This window comes from Cydia fagiglandana, chromosome 24 (assembly GCF_963556715.1).
Source record: "Cydia fagiglandana chromosome 24, ilCydFagi1.1, whole genome shotgun sequence".
Taxonomy (NCBI): Eukaryota; Metazoa; Arthropoda; class Insecta; order Lepidoptera; family Tortricidae; genus Cydia; species Cydia fagiglandana.
Window position 1 is genome coordinate 10052534 of NC_085955.1, and position 20657 is coordinate 10073190.

At 47.7% G+C, this 20657-nt stretch overlaps 1 protein-coding gene across 1 annotated transcript in view; it reads left to right on the forward strand.

Annotated features, from left to right (window-relative positions):
• The window catches only part of LOC134676358 (leucine-rich repeat serine/threonine-protein kinase 1), a 130410-nt gene that overhangs the window by 80598 nt on the left and 29155 nt on the right, over positions 1-20657 (forward strand). The window contains exons 34-43 of the mRNA XM_063534716.1: positions 518-690; positions 2879-2990; positions 4578-4750; positions 6086-6264; positions 7292-11309; positions 12501-12683; positions 14624-14723; positions 15233-15348; positions 17500-17620; positions 19348-19517. Of these exons, the coding sequence (XP_063390786.1) occupies positions 518-690; positions 2879-2990; positions 4578-4750; positions 6086-6264; positions 7292-11309; positions 12501-12683; positions 14624-14723; positions 15233-15348; positions 17500-17620; positions 19348-19517 (5345 nt within the window). The remainder of the gene's footprint in view (positions 1-517; positions 691-2878; positions 2991-4577; positions 4751-6085; positions 6265-7291; positions 11310-12500; positions 12684-14623; positions 14724-15232; positions 15349-17499; positions 17621-19347; positions 19518-20657) is intronic.

Here is a 20657-nt window from a genome sequence, read left to right on the forward strand (position 1 = left end):
AATCAAAACCGCAATGTAATGAAACTCGCGTGCGAGTTCCCGCACCGTCTAAATGAGCCTTAACGAATATCGGTACGGTCTTTCTTTGCTGTTAGAATGAAGGATTCCTAGTAGTGTTCAATTTTGTTTATAGAAATTATTTATTGTATGTACTATGTATGTATACTTTATTTTTGTTTTCCATGAATTCACAACTTGTAATACTGTTGATTTTGTTTTGTAAAACTAACCTTTTCGACGCCGTGTCAAACACAAAAGTTGTTACGCAGACGCTACGTCACCGAAGTGTCAAAACTGAAATTGAACTTTATGCATATGCACGTAGGTCTATGATGCTCTGTGGTTTGTGACTGATTAATCAGTCTGGCGTTGAACCTGCGGTGCGTATATGTCTGTCATTGCCCTCCAACAGGTTAAGCTTAAAAAACTTTTACGGGCATTTTGATTAGGCGTTATGTAAGGAGTATAGGCAAATGATTTTGTTCATCGATGAACTTACTATACTTTAATCCCCCAGGCATAATGAAGATCGAGGACCTCGCGCACGTGTTCAAGGCGTCCCCCCTCCTGGCGCGGGGGGACGAGGCCTCCTCGCTGGGGGTCAGCCTGCTCAACAAGTTCGAGCTGGCCCTCTGCTGGGACAGCAGGACGCTGCTGGTGCCGCCGCTCCTGCCCGCCACCGAGCCCGCCGTGAGTCTCTCTTGTGCCCCGCACGGGTCACTATTAGCCTGCTCCACTAGTTCGAGCTGGCCCTCTGCTGGGACAGCAGGACGCTGCTGGTGCCGCCGCTCCTGCCCGCCACCGAGCCCGCCGTGAGTCTCTCTTGTGCCCCGCACGGGTCACTATTAGCCTGCTCCACTAGTTCGAGCTGGCCCTCTGCTGGGACAGCAGGACGCTGCTGGTGCCGCCGCTCCTGCCCGCCACCGAGCCCGCCGTAAGTCTCTCTTGTGCCCCGCACGGGTCACTATTAGCCTGCTCCACTAGTTCGAGCTGGCCCTCTGCTGGGACAGCAGGACGCTGCTGGTGCCGCCGCTCCTGCCCGCCACCGAGCCCGCCGTGAGTCTCTCTTGTGCCCCGCACGGGTCACTATTAGCCTGCTCCACTAGTTCGAGCTGGCCCTCTGCTGGGACAGCAGGACGCTGCTGGTGCCGCCGCTCCTGCCCGCCACCGAGCCCGCCGTGAGTCTCTCTTGTGCCCCGCACGGGTCACTATTAGCCTGCTCCACTAGTTCGAGCTGGCCCTCTGCTGGGACAGCAGGACGCTGCTGGTGCCGCCGCTCCTGCCCGCCACCGAGCCCGCCGTGAGTCTCTCTTGTGCCCCGCACGGGTCACTATTAGCCTGCTCCACTAGTTCGAGCTGGCCCTCTGCTGGGACAGCAGGACGCTGCTGGTGCCGCCGCTCCTGCCCGCCACCGAGCCCGCCGTGAGTCTCTCTTGTGCCCCGCACGGGTCACTATTAGCCTGCTCCACTAGTTCGAGCTGGCCCTCTGCTGGGACAGCAGGACGCTGCTGGTGCCGCCGCTCCTGTCCGCCAACGAGCCCGCCGTGAGTCTCTCCTGTACCCCGCACGGGTCACTATTAGCGTGCTCCACAAGTTCGAGCTTTTTCAAGAATTACTAGGGTTGACACAACTTGACGTCCCTTTTCATGCACGACCACAAATAAGATAATGGCTTGAATTTTGACAACCCTAAATAGCAGATGAAATAGTGCCACATATTAGAAAGAGACAGCATGATTCGACCCTGAACCGCTGTCGAACTTCGGTTTTGTAGGAAGTTTCCTTTCTGTACGGTGGTACTGTTATTTATTCTGTGACACGGGTCACTATTTGCCTGCTCAACGTCGTATGTCTCCATCGCTCACAAGTTTTCGACAGCAGAGTAAATACATTAAGTTCTACTTCCCTTTTGTCAATATTTATTTATTTTCGGGCACCCTTTACCTTTAGAATTTCTATAAACTTAAAACCGAGAACAAATGTGAATCAATTTATGATGTGATAACTACTACTACCACACACACACAGACACACACACACAAACACACACACACACACACACACACACACATACACATACTTAAATAATAATTAAGGAACATAGATATAACAATAGTATAATACTAAACAAGAGTCAAGAGTGAACAGGCACCTTCTGGGCGAGCTCGCTCCATCGTAGGCCACGTCTACGCCTCGGCTAGTCTGTGGCCATGAGTAAGCCCATTCATAATAAAAAAAAAGTATAATACTAAATAAATTGTAACTTAGATATGGAAGAGTGGTGCTTCCTAAAGTGTCGTTCAATAGAAATTGCTAACTACGTAAACAAAAGTCACTAGTAAATTCATCATTCAGAGACATTTTCAATATGGCGGTTTAATTTACAGGGAGACACATATCAGCCATTGCAATATATGTAATGGTTTTGAAAAAACCGGGCAAGTGCGAGTCGGACTCGCGCACGAAGGGTTCCGTGCCATAATGAAAAAAAAAAAACGGAAAAAAGATGCAAAAAAAAAACGGTCACCCATCCAAGTACTGACCACGCCCGACGTTGCTTAACTTTGGTCAAAAATCACGTTTGTTGTATGGGAGCCCCATTTAAATCTTTATTTTATCCTGTTTTTAGTATTTGTTGTTATAGCGGCAACAGAAATACATCATCTGTGAAAATTTCAACTGTCTAGCTATCACGGTTCGTGAGATACAGCCTGGTGACGGACAGACGGACGGACGGACGGACGGACGGACGGACGGACGGACGGACGGACAGCGAAGTCTTAGTAATAGGGTCCCGTTTTACCCTTTGGGTACGGAACCCTAAAAATGAAATAAATAATGTTGAATTTGGACTACCTTGTATTTTGGTATCTCGCAGACCCCGCAGCTGGCTCTGAAGACGCGCGTGTGGACGGGCGCCGGCACGCCGCGCCGCGCCGCACCGCCACTAGCTGCTGCGCCTGCGCGGGCTGACTCTCCCTCGCTGATACGTAAGTGTTATGGAAATGTGTAAATAAAATAAATATTATAGGACAATTTTACGCAGATCGACAGTCCCACAGTAAGCTCAATAAGGCTTGTGTTGTGGGTACTAGACGACGATATTAATATACACATATATATAAACACTTATATACATAGAAAACATCCATAACTCAGGAAGAAATTTGTGATGAACACACAAATAAATGCCCTTACCAGGATTCGAACCCGGGACCTCCTGCTCGTCAGGATCACTACCGACTAGGCTAGGAGGCCGTTATGTTAATCTTTAAACTCTCGCGTTTTGTACGCATATTTAATTACACAAACGGGTCTACCGCGATATAATTTCATTGTTTTCTCCTTAAATTCCGACATTTCAGTTGAGTTGCGCCAGTTTCCACTAATTTCGGGTAGTTCAGTGTTGTTTTATTTATATCTCCGTTGATATTTGTTGGGACGTCAGTCTTTCCGTGACCACAGCTGGTGCAACTCAGCTGAAACGTCGGAATTCAAGGTTAAAACAATGAAATTATATCGCGGTAAACCCGTTTGTGTAATGAAATATGTGTTTGATTGTACATAATAAGTGTAGAATATATATGTCGGAGACCGATGGTCCTAATGGCGATGGGCGCGTGGGGGTAGTACCTCGAATGTATTACTTCACAGCTAAACCAGTATGCTACCATTGCAACCAGTGCATGAAATAAACAGTCGGACTCGTTAACAATACTATAGCCTACTATATATCAGTACTAAATGATAAAAAGAACTAATTGCTATTAGGATGCCAACGGATTAAATTGGAAATAAAAAGGTCACATAAAACCGTTCAAATCTTTATTCAAGTCAAACTAGGCCGGCTCCAACCCTACCCCTCTGACCTGAGAAGATTTAGCCCTTAGGGACCGGCAACAAACTCAGCGGGACACATCTTTTCAAAACAACACATCCTTTCTTTATTTCACAAAAGTAAGCTTCTAATGAAACATAAGAAATCAAAATAACACTTGAAATAAAACACTTAGCTAAATGGTTAAACAACGCTAGATTCTATAAGCTATCAGAATAATCCTTCAGGTATAAGCCTTCAGGAACGTGGCGAGTTAGGCACGAGGTATGGCTAACGATAACGTCCGATCTCTAGCGCGGTCCGATCAAGAAGAACTACCAGCGGCGGAGCCACACTGCTCCCGCCTCAAGTCAAGTTGGCAAACCTGCTCGACCAGTCTACCAACATAACAACAAAAAATGCCAACTCGTGCCTACCTTCACCCAAGAGAAACCTCTTGACGTTCCAAAGCCTTTTACCTGTCATCTTAGTTCAACAACACGCTAATAGATGGCGTTACTCTCTACGCAACGTTATGAATTTCGTTACAACCTAGTAATACGTAACCAAACATTGCCAATCGACATTATACAGGAAGGTGTCTAAAACAATGAACTGTAATGCTGCAATACGTCCTCCTGGTGTCACGCTCCAACATATTCATATATATTAAATAAATATACATACAAATAAATAAACAAGAATTGTTTGTTTAAAGGTATAAATAATGAGTTTTTTGTATGGTATATGATTGGTACAGAGGAGAGTCCCGGCAGCATCAGCATCGAGGGCCGCTCGACGGGGCGCGCGGTGCGGCGCGTCCTGCTGCTCTCGTACGTGCCCGCCGGGCTCACGGCGCGGCTGTGCTCGCGCGTGCTCGCCGACCCCGCCGTCGGCGCGGCCGCCACGCAGCTCTACAAGCTACCGCCGGATGTGAGTCCTACTGTACACATGGCAAATTTTAGATTTCCATTAAAAACTGCAAAAAGAACTAAAGCGCGCCATCAATTCTACCTACAACGGGCTCATATTATGCAATGTACAGTCCTAAGTATCGGGCAAGAAATGAAAGTACAGAACGTAAAATGAATTCAAATGTAATTTTTGACCAACACATATAAAAAAAATAAACCGGACAAGTGCGAGTCGGACTCGCGTTTCTAGGGTTCCGTACATAAGTCCGACTCACGGTTGACTGCACATTTCTAATAGGTTTTCCTGTCATTTATAGATAAAGAACTATTTTGCGTATTCTTTCCAAAATTTAAGACCCAGTAGTTTCGGAGATAAAGGGGGGAGGGAATGGTAATTTTTTGGCTATTTTCTTTAATAACTTCGAACCTATGTATTTCAAAATTATATAAAAAACATGTCCATTTTTGGGTCACTAGTTTACATATGTGTACCAAATTTCAACTTAATTGGTCCAGTAGTTTCCGAGAAAATAGGCTGTAACAGATGGACAGACAGACAGACAGACGCACGAGTGATCCTATAAGGGTTCCGTTTTTAGGGTTCCGTACTCAAAGGGTAAAACGGGACCCTATTACTAATTTCCTTTTGAGGTACGGAACCCTAAAAAATACAATCACTATTGTATACAATACTTTTTCTACGAGTCAACAAAAATCATATAGGTAAACAAACCAAAAGTATACAGCTAAGATACGCGAGCAGCCGCGATACCTTCATACTCGTACGCTCCCCGGCCGCCGCGCGTTGGTCAACGACACCTTCTCGTAACTCATGAGGCTCTGGTACTTGCTCTGCACTAAATTAAATTTTTAGACAGTTGTTTTCTCGGTTTTGGCCACCGTAGCCTATGGAGACTAACAAGCAACACTAAGTGGTTTTCGTAGTCAAGGGATGTTGCTATACTAAGGGTGTCATATGCGCGTTTCTGACTTATGAACCAATTGTTTCTACTATACAACCTAAAATAAATAATTAATTTGAGCTATGGTTTTGTTTCGTCCACTTGACCGCGGCGAGCTGTGATTGCTCAATTTCATTATAGTTGACTAAACTGTATCGTAATGAATATTATAGTTGAGTTGGGAGCCCATACATTAAAAATACCCAATTGAAGTTTGGTATAAGAAATCTTAATTCAAGAATTATAGTGGACGAGTAGAAAAAGACTTATTTTCATAATCGTCATCTAGCATCGAGTAGCGTTGATCAGGTTGTGAATATAAGCACCTCAAATATTACGCTTTTCTATCTTTAGTAATGATTATAAAAAACCTCAAAATCATCTTTTTTTAGATGGAGGTAGATGCGACCACCACAAAAGCCTTAGAGCCGAACTGGGCGTGGAAACTTTGGCGATCGGGTCTTCAGCTTTCTTGGGGATCTCTCGTCGCTCTGGAGGTGCGAGAGCGAGAGGCAAGACACGACCCGCTGCTAGGGGACTATCCTGAGAGCGACAGTGGAAGGGACTTGAGGTACGTACTTCCATTATGGAAGTTCCATACGGACTGACCCGTTTCGTTCAATTTATACTGAACACAGCACATAACAGTGTGACTGGTGCCTACTTAACTATACGACACAAAACATAATACCGGGTGTGGCCTGTAATATGAGCATAAATTTAACTGTAGGCTGTACTCCTCATACTGACCAACATTTGTTCAGCGACTTTTAAAAATAACTTGTGGTTTGATTTTTAATACACTTTAAAGTTTATTCCAAGACGCAATGTATTGCGAATTTTGTTATGTTTAAGGCGTGACAAGCAACGTCAATCAAAATGATGTGGCGATAGTGTCCATTGAAAATAATATTTATTTTGTATGAAAAATAGGGAGTCTAAATACTTGAGGTATTTTTTTTTCTCGTGTAGCGGGTTCGATTCCCGGTTTAACCATGAAATTATTTAAAATGCAATTCAACTTGTTTTTTTAAATCGAAATAATGTCTTCTTTCAGTAAGATGTTCATTTACAATAATTAAGGTACTTTTCCTCCAATGACGCGATAATTTTTTTCCATACATTTAAAAAAAAAAAGTATGAATGCAATTTAACTAAGTTTTAAAAATAAAATGAAGTCTTCTTTCAGCAAAATATGCTATCTATGATATTTAAGGTACTTTCCCTCCATGTGGCATCGCCGTGGGACGCCCTGTATTGTGTTACGTTTGATCACGTAATGTTTTCACCCTCAACTGGCTTAAAGAGTATACATGGTGTGTCTGACCATGGGGCTTTAAATCCAGGGCTTGATTTTACTCGCTAAACTGAGCTACTTTTACTATGGGTCCAAACCTCAAATCGGGGAAAAATGTTTGGATTTTCCATAGAAAACGTCGACATCTGATCAGCCAAAATGTATGAAAAGTAAAAAAAAAATTTGGAATTTCGGGATTGGTGCCATAGTAAAAGTAGCTCAGTTTAGCGAGTAGAATCGAGCCCTGGATTTGAAGCCCCATGGTCAGACACACACCGTAGAGAATGATCTTTATACGCAGGTTTAGAGTGAAACAAGAAGGCGCCTGGTGTTCTCTGGAAGTGGCGCGGTCTCCGAGCATAGAGATAACGTTGCCGGCGCGAGTGTGTGTCGCGCGCCGCACTGACGGTCTGCCATTAGCTGGATACCAGGTAAGCAGGGCACACAGGACATCCTCCAGACTGAGCATAGAGATAACGTTGCCGGCGCGAGTCTGTGTCGCGGGCCGCACTGACGGCCTGCCATTAGCTGGATACCAGGTAAGCAGGGCACACAGGACATCCTCCAGACTGAGCATAGTGATAACGTTGCCGGCGCGAGTCTGTGTCGCGCGCCGCACTGACGGTCTGCCATTAGCTGGATACCAGGTAAGCAGGGCACACAGGACATCCTCCAGACTGAGCATAGTGATAACGTTGCCGGCGCGAGTCTGTGTCGCGCGCCGCACTGACGGACTGCCATTAGCTGGATACCAGGTAAGCAGGGCACACAGGACATCCTCCAGACTGAGCATAGTGATAACGTTGCCGGCGCGAGTCTGTGTCGCGCGCCGCACTGACGGTCTGCCATTAGCTGGATACCAGGTAAGCAGGGCACACAGGACATCCTCCAGACTGAGCATAGTGATAACGTTGCCGGCGCGAGTCTGTGTCGCGCGCCGCACTGACGGCCTGCCATTAGCTGGATACCAGGTAAGCAGGGCACACAGGACATCCTCCAGACTGAGCATAGTGATAACGTTGCCGGCGCGAGTCTGTGTCGCGCGCCGCACTGACGGTCTGCCATTAGCTGGATACCAGGTAAGCAGGGCACACAGGACATCCTCCAGACTGAGCATAGTGATAACGTTGCCGGCGCGAGTCTGTGTCGCGCGCCGCACTGACGGTCTGCCATTAGCTGGATACCAGGTAAGCAGGGCACACAGGACATCCTCCAGACTGAGCATAGTGATAACGTTGCCGGCGCGAGTCTGTGTCGCGCGCCGCACTGACGGTCTGCCATTAGCTGGATACCAGGTAAGCAGGGCACACAGGACATCCTCCAGACTGAGCATAGTGATAACGTTGCCGGCGCGAGTCTGTGTCGCGCGCCGCACTGACGGTCTGCCATTAGCTGGATACCAGGTAAGCAGGGCACACAGGACATCCTCCAGACTGAGCATAGTGATAACGTTGCCGGCGCGAGTCTGTGTCGCGCGCCGCACTGACGGCCTGCCATTAGCTGGATACCAGGTAAGCAGGGCACACAGGACATCCTCCAGACTGAGCATAGTGATAACGTTGCCGGCGCGAGTCTGTGTCGCGCGCCGCACTGACGGTCTGCCATTAGCTGGATACCAGGTAAGCAGGGCACACAGGACATCCTCCAGACTGAGCATAGTGATAACGTTGCCGGCGCGAGTCTGTGTCGCGCGCCGCACTGACGGTCTGCCATTAGCTGGATACCAGGTAAGCAGGGCACACAGGACATCCTCCAGACTGAGCATAGTGATAACGTTGCCGGTGCGAGTCTGTGTCGCGCGCCGCACTGACGGTCTGCCATTAGCTGGATACCAGGTAAGCAGGGCACACAGGACATCCTCCAGACTGAGCATAGTGATAACGTTGCCGGCGCGAGTCTGTGTCGCGCGCCGCACTGACGGTCTGCCATTAGCTGGATACCAGGTAAGCAGGGCACACAGGACATCCTCCAGACTGAGCATAGTGATAACGTTGCCGGCGCGAGTCTGTGTCGCGCGCCGCACTGACGGTCTGCCATTAGCTGGATACCAGGTAAGCAGGGCACACAGGACATCCTCCAGACTGAGCATAGTGATAACGTTGCCGGCGCGAGTCTGTGTCGCGCGCCGCACTGACGGTCTGCCATTAGCTGGATACCAGGTAAGCAGGGCACACAGGACATCCTCCAGACTGAGCATAGTGATAACGTTGCCGGCGCGAGTCTGTGTCGCGCGCCGCACTGACGGCCTGCCATTAGCTGGATACCAGGTAAGCAGGGCACACAGGACATCCTCCAGACTGAGCATAGTGATAACGTTGCCGGCGCGAGTCTGTGTCGCGCGCCGCACTGACGGTCTGCCATTAGCTGGATACCAGGTAAGCAGGGCACACAGGACATCCTCCAGACTGAGCATAGTGATAACGTTGCCGGCGCGAGTCTGTGTCGCGCGCCGCACTGACGGTCTGCCATTAGCTGGATACCAGGTAAGCAGGGCACACAGGACATCCTCCAGACTGAGCATAGTGATAACGTTGCCGGCGCGAGTCTGTGTCGCGCGCCGCACTGACGGTCTGCCATTAGCTGGATACCAGGTAAGCAGGGCACACAGGACATCCTCCAGACTGAGCATAGTGATAACGTTGCCGGCGCGAGTCTGTGTCGCGCGCCGCACTGACGGTCTGCCATTAGCTGGATACCAGGTAAGCAGGGCACACAGGACATCCTCCAGACTGAGCATAGTGATAACGTTGCCGGCGCGAGTCTGTGTCGCGCGCCGCACTGACGGTCTGCCATTAGCTGGATACCAGGTAAGCAGGGCACACAGGACATCCTCCAGACTGAGCATAGTGATAACGTTGCCGGCGCGAGTCTGTGTCGCGCGCCGCACTGACGGTCTGCCATTAGCTGGATACCAGGTAAGCAGGGCACACAGGACATCCTCCAGACTGAGCATAGTGATAACGTTGCCGGCGCGAGTCTGTGTCGCGCGCCGCACTGACGGTCTGCCATTAGCTGGATACCAGGTAAGCAGGGCACACAGGACATCCTCCAGACTGAGCATAGTGATAACGTTGCCGGCGCGAGTCTGTGTCGCGCGCCGCACTGACGGCCTGCCATTAGCTGGATACCAGGTAAGCAGGGCACACAGGACATCCTCCAGACTGAGCATAGTGATAACGTTGCCGGCGCGAGTCTGTGTCGCGCGCCGCACTGACGGTCTGCCATTAGCTGGATACCAGGTAAGCAGGGCACACAGGACATCCTCCAGACTGAGCATAGTGATAACGTTGCCGGCGCGAGTCTGTGTCGCGCGCCGCACTGACGGTCTGCCATTAGCTGGATACCAGGTAAGCAGGGCACACAGGACATCCTCCAGACTGAGCATAGTGATAACGTTGCCGGCGCGAGTCTGTGTCGCGCGCCGCACTGACGGTCTGCCATTAGCTGGATACCAGGTAAGCAGGGCACACAGGACATCCTCCAGACTGAGCATAGTGATAACGTTGCCGGCGCGAGTCTGTGTCGCGCGCCGCACTGACGGTCTGCCATTAGCTGGATACCAGGTAAGCAGGGCACACAGGACATCCTCCAGACTGAGCATAGTGATAACGTTGCCGGCGCGAGTCTGTGTCGCGCGCCGCACTGACGGCCTGCCATTAGCTGGATACCAGGTAAGCAGGGCACACAGGACATCCTCCAGACTGAGCATAGTGATAACGTTGCCGGCGCGAGTCTGTGTCGCGCGCCGCACTGACGGTCTGCCATTAGCTGGATACCAGGTAAGCAGGGCACACAGGACATCCTCCAGACTGAGCATAGTGATAACGTTGCCGGCGCGAGTCTGTGTCGCGCGCCGCACTGACGGTCTGCCATTAGCTGGATACCAGGTAAGCAGGGCACACAGGACATCCTCCAGACTGAGCATAGTGATAACGTTGCCGGCGCGAGTCTGTGTCGCGCGCCGCACTGACGGTCTGCCATTAGCTGGATACCAGGTAAGCAGGGCACACAGGACATCCTCCAGACTGAGCATAGTGATAACGTTGCCGGCGCGAGTCTGTGTCGCGCGCCGCACTGACGGTCTGCCATTAGCTGGATACCAGGTAAGCAGGGCACACAGGACATCCTCCAGACTGAGCATAGTGATAACGTTGCCGGCGCGAGTCTGTGTCGCGCGCCGCACTGACGGTCTGCCATTAGCTGGATACCAGGTAAGCAGGGCACACAGGACATCCTCCAGACTGAGCATAGTGATAACGTTGCCGGCGCGAGTCTGTGTCGCGCGCCGCACTGACGGTCTGCCATTAGCTGGATACCAGGTAAGCAGGCCATACAGTGATACAGTGATACAGTACTTTATTGGTAAAAGAAATATATACATTTACACGTCATTTTGTTACTTAATTACTATTTACATTTTACTTATTATAGGTACATATGTGTATACAATTTACAATATAGTTAATATAATATTTGGTACAGCGCTGGGTCAATGATCTTACCGTATACTACTTAGTAAATTCATCGATGCTGTAATAAGCTTCATCTAAAAGTAACATCTTAAGTTTCTTTTTAAATATTAAATCTGTTTTTGAGTCTTGTATCTCATTCGGTACTGCATTATATAGATTTGGCCCCATGATACTGAGTGACCGTCGCGATTTGGCGAGTCGGCGTCTAGGAGTAATTAACCTGGGTCGCCTGCGCATTTGAGACCCACTGGCATGAGTGTTAGATTTATACATATCTATATTCAATCTTACATGCATGCATGCCGTGAGTATATATATGCACGGTAAAGTGAGTATCTTATGTTTTTTAAACAAACTCTGTGCTGGGTAGTCTACAGGCTTTCCATCGATTATACGCAGGGCGCGTTTTTGCATCCTGAATATTCGGTCGCGCTCAGCAGCCATGCCCCAAAGATCCACACCCTGCAATAAAATCGAGTGGAAATACCCGTAGTATGCCGTTTTTAGGTTTTCAGCAGACAGACTGGGTGCTATTCTGGACAATGCGTAACACGCGGAGGCTAATTTGTCACATGTTGTCTGTATATGTGGGGCCCAAGTCAGTCCGGAGTCAATTTGGAATCCTAGGTACCTCGCGGAATCAACTTGCGGAATTTCGGTGTTATTTAGCACAATATTGAGATTAGGTTTGTTAGTTTTTTTTAATTGGAAATGCACTATACTAGTTTTCTCTAAATTTAATAGCATGCCATTGGCGGAGAACCATCTTACCATTTGACTTATGACATTGCAAAGTTTAGATTTTAAGCTCTCAAAATCGTTAGCATTGACAATAATACAAGTGTCGTCGGCAAACATGACATACTCCTGACCTGGGCAAGCGGTCGTGATGTCGTTGACGAGGATCAAGCATAGGTTATTCCCGGCGACCGATCCCTGAGGGACTGCACAGTTACCAATCGACTCCATTTCTGACTTCGCGTTCAGGACGTAAGTACATTGCTTTCGATTATTTAAAAAGGATGAGATTGTATCCAGAAAGTTACCAGTAACACCATAAACGGCAAGCTTTCTGATAAGAAGGGAATGGTCTATCATCTCGAAGGCGCGCGACAGATCGCAGAAGATCGCAGCAACCTGCCGCGCGTCTTCCAGATGCCCCAACACTCGCATCACAACGTCTCTAGCGGCATCTATTGTCGACCGACCGGGCTGATAGGCGTACTGCTGACGATTTAATAACCTGTTACCAGTAATATGTTGCATAAGTTTGTTGCTAAGCAACCGCTCAAATACTTTAGAGATGACCGGTACCAGTGATATTGGTCTGTAAGACTTGGGCGAGTGCAGTTCGCCCTTACCCTTGTACACCGGCTGTACCTTTATCAATTTTAAGATATCTGGATATACACCAAATTTAACGCAGTCATTAAATACGGACAAAAATAGGGATATAACAATAGGCGGCAAACAATCCAGAATATACGTTGTCATGTCATTTATATCTTTAGAAGTTTTACGTTTTATATGTTTGCAGGCATTAATCATCTCATGAAGGGTGAATGGAGTAAAAACCAGAGGCGGGGGTGGGTTGTCTAAATAGCTGTGGAGATATTCTAGGGCAGTGGGAGTGCACGGTCTCGTATTATTTACGTTCGCATCTAGATAGTACCTGTTTAGCAGCGTGGCGGAGTTGACGGCACGCGCGTCCTGGCAGTCGCCTGCAGACTTGCTAACAAGTATGTCGATTGCTCTGTTCCCGCTCCTGGAACCCCCGCACGTTTCATTCGATATTATGCGCCAAACACTACGTGACATATCACGATCGCAGTTTGAAATTTGTCTGTTTATATAACTCCTACGTACATACAGGCAAGACATCCTCCAGACTGAGCATAGAGATAACGTTGCCGGCGCGAGTCTGTGTCGCGCGCCGCACTGACGGTCTGCCATTAGCTGGATACCAGGTAAGCAGGGCACACAGGCAAGACATCCTCCAGACTGAGCATAGAGATAACGTTGCCGGCGCGAGTCTGTGTCGCGCGCCGCACTGACGGTCTGCCATTAGCTGGATACCAGGTAAGCAGGCCACACAGGCAAGACATCCTCCAGACTGAGCATAGAGATAACGTTGCCGGCGCGAGTCTGTGTCGCGCGCCGCACTGACGGTCTGCCATTAGCTGGATACCAGGTAAGCAGGGCACACAGACAAAGACAGGCGACAGAGACGCGAGAGGTCTCTGTCTCGCCGCGAACTGTCGCTTATATGTTGCCTATGGTCAAGTGATGGTCGCGGTCTTCCGTCTCGGTGGCTTGTCTCTGTCGCGGCGCGAACCTCCGCCTTTACTCCATTATCGAGTCAAGCGTCTTAGTGTGACGCCCACGTGTCTTTGAACGGACCAATCACGGCACGGGACTTCGCTCACCTCGTCCCGCGCACCCTCGCATTTTTGGCATCATCGGTTGCTTGAAATAACTGTTCTAAACTCGGTCTAGAGGATTCCTAAATAGTTTATGGCAGGGCATCTGCGCAAATGATTTCGTAGTTTCGTATCTCTGCTATAGGGTGCAATAGGGTTGTTGACACATGTTGAATTGTATAGGTAAATCTAGTTAAATAGATAGGAAATTACCTTTATTACAATAAATTGTAACTTAAAAGCTTTTTACGAAAGCGACTGCCATCTGACCTTCCAACCCAGAGGGGAAACTAGGCCTTATTGGGATTAGTCCGATTTCCTCACGATGTTTTCCTTCACCGAAAAGCGACTGGCAAATATCAAATGATATTTCGCATATAATTTCCGAAAAACTCATTAGTACTAGCCGGGGTTTGAACCCGCGACCTCCGGATTGAAAGTCGCATGCTCTTAGGGCCCCCCCACATCTGGCGTCTTTCGAGCGTCGGCGTCTGTCGGCGTCGGTCCAGCGCTATGGAAAATGACGTCGCTGCGCAGTTGCGTCGACGCTGCGTCGACGTCGGCCATAAAATTGTAGACGCCGACGCTCGAAAGACGCCAGATGTGGGGGGGCCCTTACTGCTAGGCCACCAGCGCTTTTTCCGAATCTAAAATAAACATGTAAAAAAAATGTACAGCCTTTTAGGTATATTTGATGGTCCTATCAATCCTAAGGAGTTTAATGAGCCTGTTTTTTTTTAGAGCATCAGTCTAGAGCCTAATTTGGAGGCGCTGGCGCGGTTGCTAGCAGTACTCTCGGATCACGTGGATCTACTGTTAGAAGACTGGTATCCCTCGCTCGGTGAGTTCGCTAAACATTGCGATTATTTAAGACAATTTATTTTATTTAAATTGTACGCAATTCATATTTGACATACTGTAAAGTCAGGGGATTTGATAGCCCACGCAGTGCAAGCGTTATTTTAAACGTCAAACTTCTATGAAATTATGTCGTATAAATAACACTTGCACTGCGTGGGCTATCAAATCCGCTGCAGACTTTCCTTGGTCCGACTCTAGTCAGATTTTCTACAAAACTAACTTTATTTGTTTGGTTTTAATCATTTATTATAATACATACTTCTCCTGTATGGGCCTATTCATAAATTACGTCATTTCAAATTAGGGGTGGGGGGTCTGGACATCGGATGACGGTAGCATGAAGTAGGAGGAAAAGGGGTCATTTGAAGCATGATTTTTGGATGATTTTGATGAGGGGTCAAAAGTCGTCAAAAATCGTGACGTAATTTATGGACAGCCCCTATGTCCGTCTACTGAGTTTCGTAAGTGTTTTATTCTCATTTTGTGTAGGTACTCGTTTCGTCCACACGTCGGAGGGGCGGTGCCTTATAACGCGTGTAGTGCCTTGCGCACAATGCCTCGCGGCCTACGAGGAGGAATCCGAGCGTCCCGAACATTTAGCGCAGGTAACTATTAGGCCTGAGTTACACTTGTAAGTTTTACTTACGTAAGTAGGGACACGGCTATACTACAGAATGAGAGATGAATATCGTTATCTCATTCTAACAAATAGCTTTGTCCCTACTTACGTAAGTAAAACTTACAAGTGTAACTCAGGCCTTACATATACATCGGTTACACGATAATTCTGGAGTCAGTTCAGTCGATCATCCTGGACAGAATGACGGGAGAATTATCGTGTAACAATCGGACTGATGGATTGATGGTGTGAACTGAAGAAAATTTTATATTTAGATAATATTCTACCTACCTACGTGTATGTGAGGTGTGCAATTAGAGATGGGTAGTGAGTAAATACTCACGGATAAATACCGAGTAAATACTCAGTATTTACTCAATTTACCCGTATTTACTCGTTTATACCCAAATTGGTGGGTATAAACTATTTAGAGTGCTGAAAGGGGCATATAAATTTGAAATATAGGTATATTTTGTAAGCCGCTACTGGATTACGTACTCAAAATTGTAAGAAATGTATTTTTAAGAGGGGCACTCCATACATGTAACTAATTGTCACAAAAAAAAATCTCAGAAACCACCAACATTTTGCACATCATTAAATGGGTCTTTAAAAATAACTGGAATGTTTCTAAGAACATTTCTGGATAAATTGAATATTTTTGGAAAAAAACCCTTTCGAAAGGCCAAAATAATGTTTCCCTCTCTATAACTTTAGAACCAAAGTTCAGAAAAAATATGAAAACATATCGGGAGATTAGCCGCATAATAGAGTACAAAAAGCAATATTTTGAACATCATCGGTTGAGCCATTTTTGAGTTTTCTTTAAAAAACCCTTAATAAAAGGTCGTAAGTGCCGCGTAAACACGCACTTTTGCGCGACATGCACTTATCTAGAACATCGGTAGAATTTAAGTACTCATATTTTTAAAGTAAATACCTTCTTATTTAAAACATAATTGTTAACAAAATTTTCCTCTCACTAATAATTACCTTTTTTTCCTTAATTAAGCGTCCTCTATGCTTTTTATTTTATAGATATTGTTAATACACGTTAGCACTCTTCAACAAAAGACAATTTTGTTCTTTAATCTCACTTTTTGAATATTTTATAAGCAATCGTTTTTACCCACCTAAATGAGTAAATACGGGTATTTATCGGGTGCTTTGAGTAAATACCGAGTAAATACTCAGTATTTACTCACCCCTACCCATCTCTATGTGCAATAAAGAGTATTGTATTGTAATATTCGTCAGTCCATTTTGAATGACAGAAAACTGATAGGAGACTGATCGTGTAAGTAATCTGTTGATGTCATTCTCGCGTCAGTCACCATATTAAACAAGACTAAATGACTGTTGCATTCTGTGTCTAAATGGCGACTGTGTCGTAATTTTATCAGTCTGTTGTCAGTCCGGACTGATAGTGTATAACCGTGTCCATTTTCTATCATTCTGGCATCAGTCAAAACTCGAATAAGACTTATGACTGAGCTGACACCAGAATTAGCGTGTAACCAATGTCTTATACATAGACTAGGAATCCTCCAGACATCTGTCTGACGCCCATGTGTATTTGAATGGACCAATCACGGCACGGGACTCGCTCACCTTGTTCCCCGCACCCCTGTATTTTTGACAGCATCGGTTTCATCAAATAATTGCTCTAAGCTCCGTCTAGAGGATTCCTAGTCTATGCTATTATACAAAAACCAACTTCATCATCTTCGTCGCGCTTTCCCGGCATTCTACCACGGCTCATGGGAGCCTGGGGTCCGCTTGGCAACTAATCCAATGATTTGACGTAGGCACTAGTTTTACGAAAGCGACTGCCATCTGACCTTCCAACCCAGAGGGGAAACTAGACCTTATTGGGATTAGTCCGGTTTCCTCACGATGTTTTCCTTCACCGAAAAGCGACTGGTAAATATCAAATGATATTTCGTACATATACGTTCCGAAAAACTCATTGGTACGAGCCGGGGTTTGAACCCGAGACCTCAGGATTGAAAGTCGCACGCTCTTACCGCTAGGCCACCAGCGCTTCTAAAAACTTCTTGCTCGGAAAACATTTATCGCCACCGAAAACGATGACGATTTTTCCATACGATGGAATTATGATTTGATTGGTCGACAGGCGCTACAGCGAGTTGGGCTACGAGAAGAGAGGCGGGAGGGTAACGGAGGGGGGGCGGGGAGGGTGTCGCAGGACTCTAGGGCTTCTGACCAGGACAGCGGCGTCGGCGCAGACTCCGCCGGTAAGTCCACAGAGGGAGAAAGCCTAATGGCTCCTCTACACGATGGGCCAACACCGGCCACTCCAAGGGACGCAGCCATGAGGAATGAGATAGCAATATCACTTGCTCCCTCTAACGCATAAATGCGTCCCTTGGAGTGGCAGGCGTTGGCCCATCATGTAGAGGAGCTATAAGGGGCTACCTGAGGTTTTCATCGATTTTTGACAAGTTTTAAATCGTATATCCTTTTTTGCATTCATCATCATCATCATCTCAGCCATAAGACGTCCACTGCTGAACATAGGCCTCCCCCTTTTTTGCACTACAGATAGAATTATAAGACAAACGGTTATCGGTTTTTCACTCTTTTATCTCCGGTTTTGTCCACCGGATTTTGAAAAAGATTAACACTTATTTTTTTATGATTTTTCAAAAACTGTCAAAAAATAAACACTTTTTTCGTATCTAGTTTGCAGTGAAGGATCTTACATGTACGAAATCTACATATTTGGGTTCGTCTTTGACGTCTCGAAAAACCTGTCCAGGGTTTTAATTTTAAACTAATTAACACAAAAGTTAAGGCCAGAAAACCAGTTTATTGGCCTAAAATTGTTCAACATTGATGCCAAATATCTCGAAGACAATGAACTTTGAAGTTAATATGGGTTACTATATTGCTTAACCACTCAACCGTCCGGCCCGCGAGACTGTTTTCCTGTCAACCGTCCGGGTTTTTTTAACGACGCACGCCCCGCGCAGCATATTCACAATTTCTACAAAAATTATAACTACACTGCCATCTAAATTTTTTAGAGCTAACTATTTAGTTAGGCTACGTTGTCGCATCAAGAGAATTAGTAAATAATGCCGAAATATTCCGTTAGATGGCTCTGAATTCAAATCTTTCTTCCACCCCTTTGGATAGTAAGGTATCCGCAGACGGTTAAGAGCATATTTTTTTCGGATACTATGCTATCGTTGGACGGTTAAGTGGTTAAAGCCGTTGCTGTTAATATGATAAGCTACAAAAAATAGTTTTTTAGCCTAAAATTGTTCAACTTTGATGCCAAATATCTCGAAGACAATGAACTTTGAAGTTAATATGGGTTACTATATTGCTTAAAGCTGTTGCTGTTAATATGATAAGCTACAAAAAACATTAGAAAACTAAGGGATTCAGATCGAAGGTCATTGGCGTGAGGGAGCCCCTTAACTTATGAGCAAACGTCGGATTATAGGAGGGCAAGGTAAGGTATACAAAAAAATCTTAACTTACGAGTATTATAATGTACCGAGTATTTGTAACATAGTTAATTAAATTAGTTACCCGTTATCATTTATTCATCTTTAATGTGTAAATACTCTTTGAAGTGATGACTGATAGCCCACTGAAGTGGCCACTTAAAAAACAAATAACGCAGTTAGTTGCTATGATATTTGGAATTTCACATTATAAATACTAGGTACCAAATACTAAGTACAAATACTCGAAAGCGAATTGATTGATTTGCGAAACTTACCTATCATTCTGACATGCCACGAAAATGCCCGCTGGAGTCCGACGTATGCTTATGAGTCAAATGTACAGTCGCCATCAGATATATCGGAGCGGCCGAGGTGTTCACAAAATCTGAACACGCACTCTAACGCCCTGACAATAGAGGCGCGCTCAGATATTTCTGAGCACCTTGACCGCTCCGATATATGTGATGGCGACTGTACTAAATGAAATGTTTTTTTTTTATCAGCGTCATCCCGGATCGGTTCCGTAGAGGGCACGCTCAGCACCCGCGAGGAAACGCCCTCCGAGGTCCACGGGTGGACCGTGGAGCAGTGCCTCCTGGCGGCGTGCACTGCACATAGCCTCGTGTGCCCCACACACGGGGGCATACCGCTGCAGCGAGTGGCGCCCGACGCGGTAAGAGACGTGTGTGACAGAGACAACACGGTTACTGCGGAGCGGTGCCTCCTGGCGGCGTGCACTGCACATAGCCTCGTGTGCTCCACGCACGGGGGCATACCGCTGCAGCGAGTGGCGCCTGACGCGGTAAGAGACGTGTGTGACAGAGACAACACGGTTACTGTGGAGCGGTGCCTCCTGGCGGCGTGTACTGCACATAGCCTCGTGTGCCCCACACACGGGGGCATACCGCTGCAGCGAGTGGCGCCCGACGCGGTAAGAGACGTGTGTGACAGAGACAACACGGTTACTGTGGAGCGCTGCCTCCTGGCGGCGCGGCGTGCACTGCACATAGCCTCGTGTGCCCCACACACGGGGGCATACCGCTGCAGCGAGTAGCGCCCGACGCGGTAAGAGACGTGTGTGACAGAGACAACACGGTTACTGTGGAGCGCTGCCTCCTGGCGGCGCGGCGTGCACTGCACATAGCCTCGTGTGCCCCACACACGGGGGCATACCGCTGCAGCGAGTGGCGCCCGACGCGGTAAGAGACGTGTGTGACAGAGACAACACGGTTACTGTGGAGCGGTGCCTCCTGGCGGCGTGTACTGCACATAGCCTCGTGTGCCCCACACACGGGGGCATACCGCTGCAGCGAGTGGCGCCCGACGCGGTAAGAGACGTGTGTGACAGAGACAACACGGTTACTGTGGAGCGCTGCCTCCTGGCGGCGCGGCGTGCACTGCACATAGCCTCGTGTGCCCCACACACGGGGGCATACCGCTGCAGCGAGTGGCGCCCGACGCGGTAAGAGACGTGTGTGACAGAGACAACACGGTTACTGTGGAGCGCTGCCTCCTGGCGGCGCGGCGTGCACTGCACATAGCCTCGTGTGCCCCACACACGGGGGCATACCGCTGCAGCGAGTGGCGCCCGACGCGGTAAGAGACGTGTGTGACAGAGACAACACGGTTACTGTGGAGCGCTGCCTCCTGGCGGCGCGGCGTGCACTGCACATAGCCTCGTGTGCCCCACACACGGGGGCATACCGCTGCAGCGAGTGGCGCCCGACGCGGTAAGAGACGTGTGTGACAGAGACAACACGGTTACTGTGGAGCGCTGCCTCCTGGCGGCGCGGCGTGCACTGCACATAGCCTC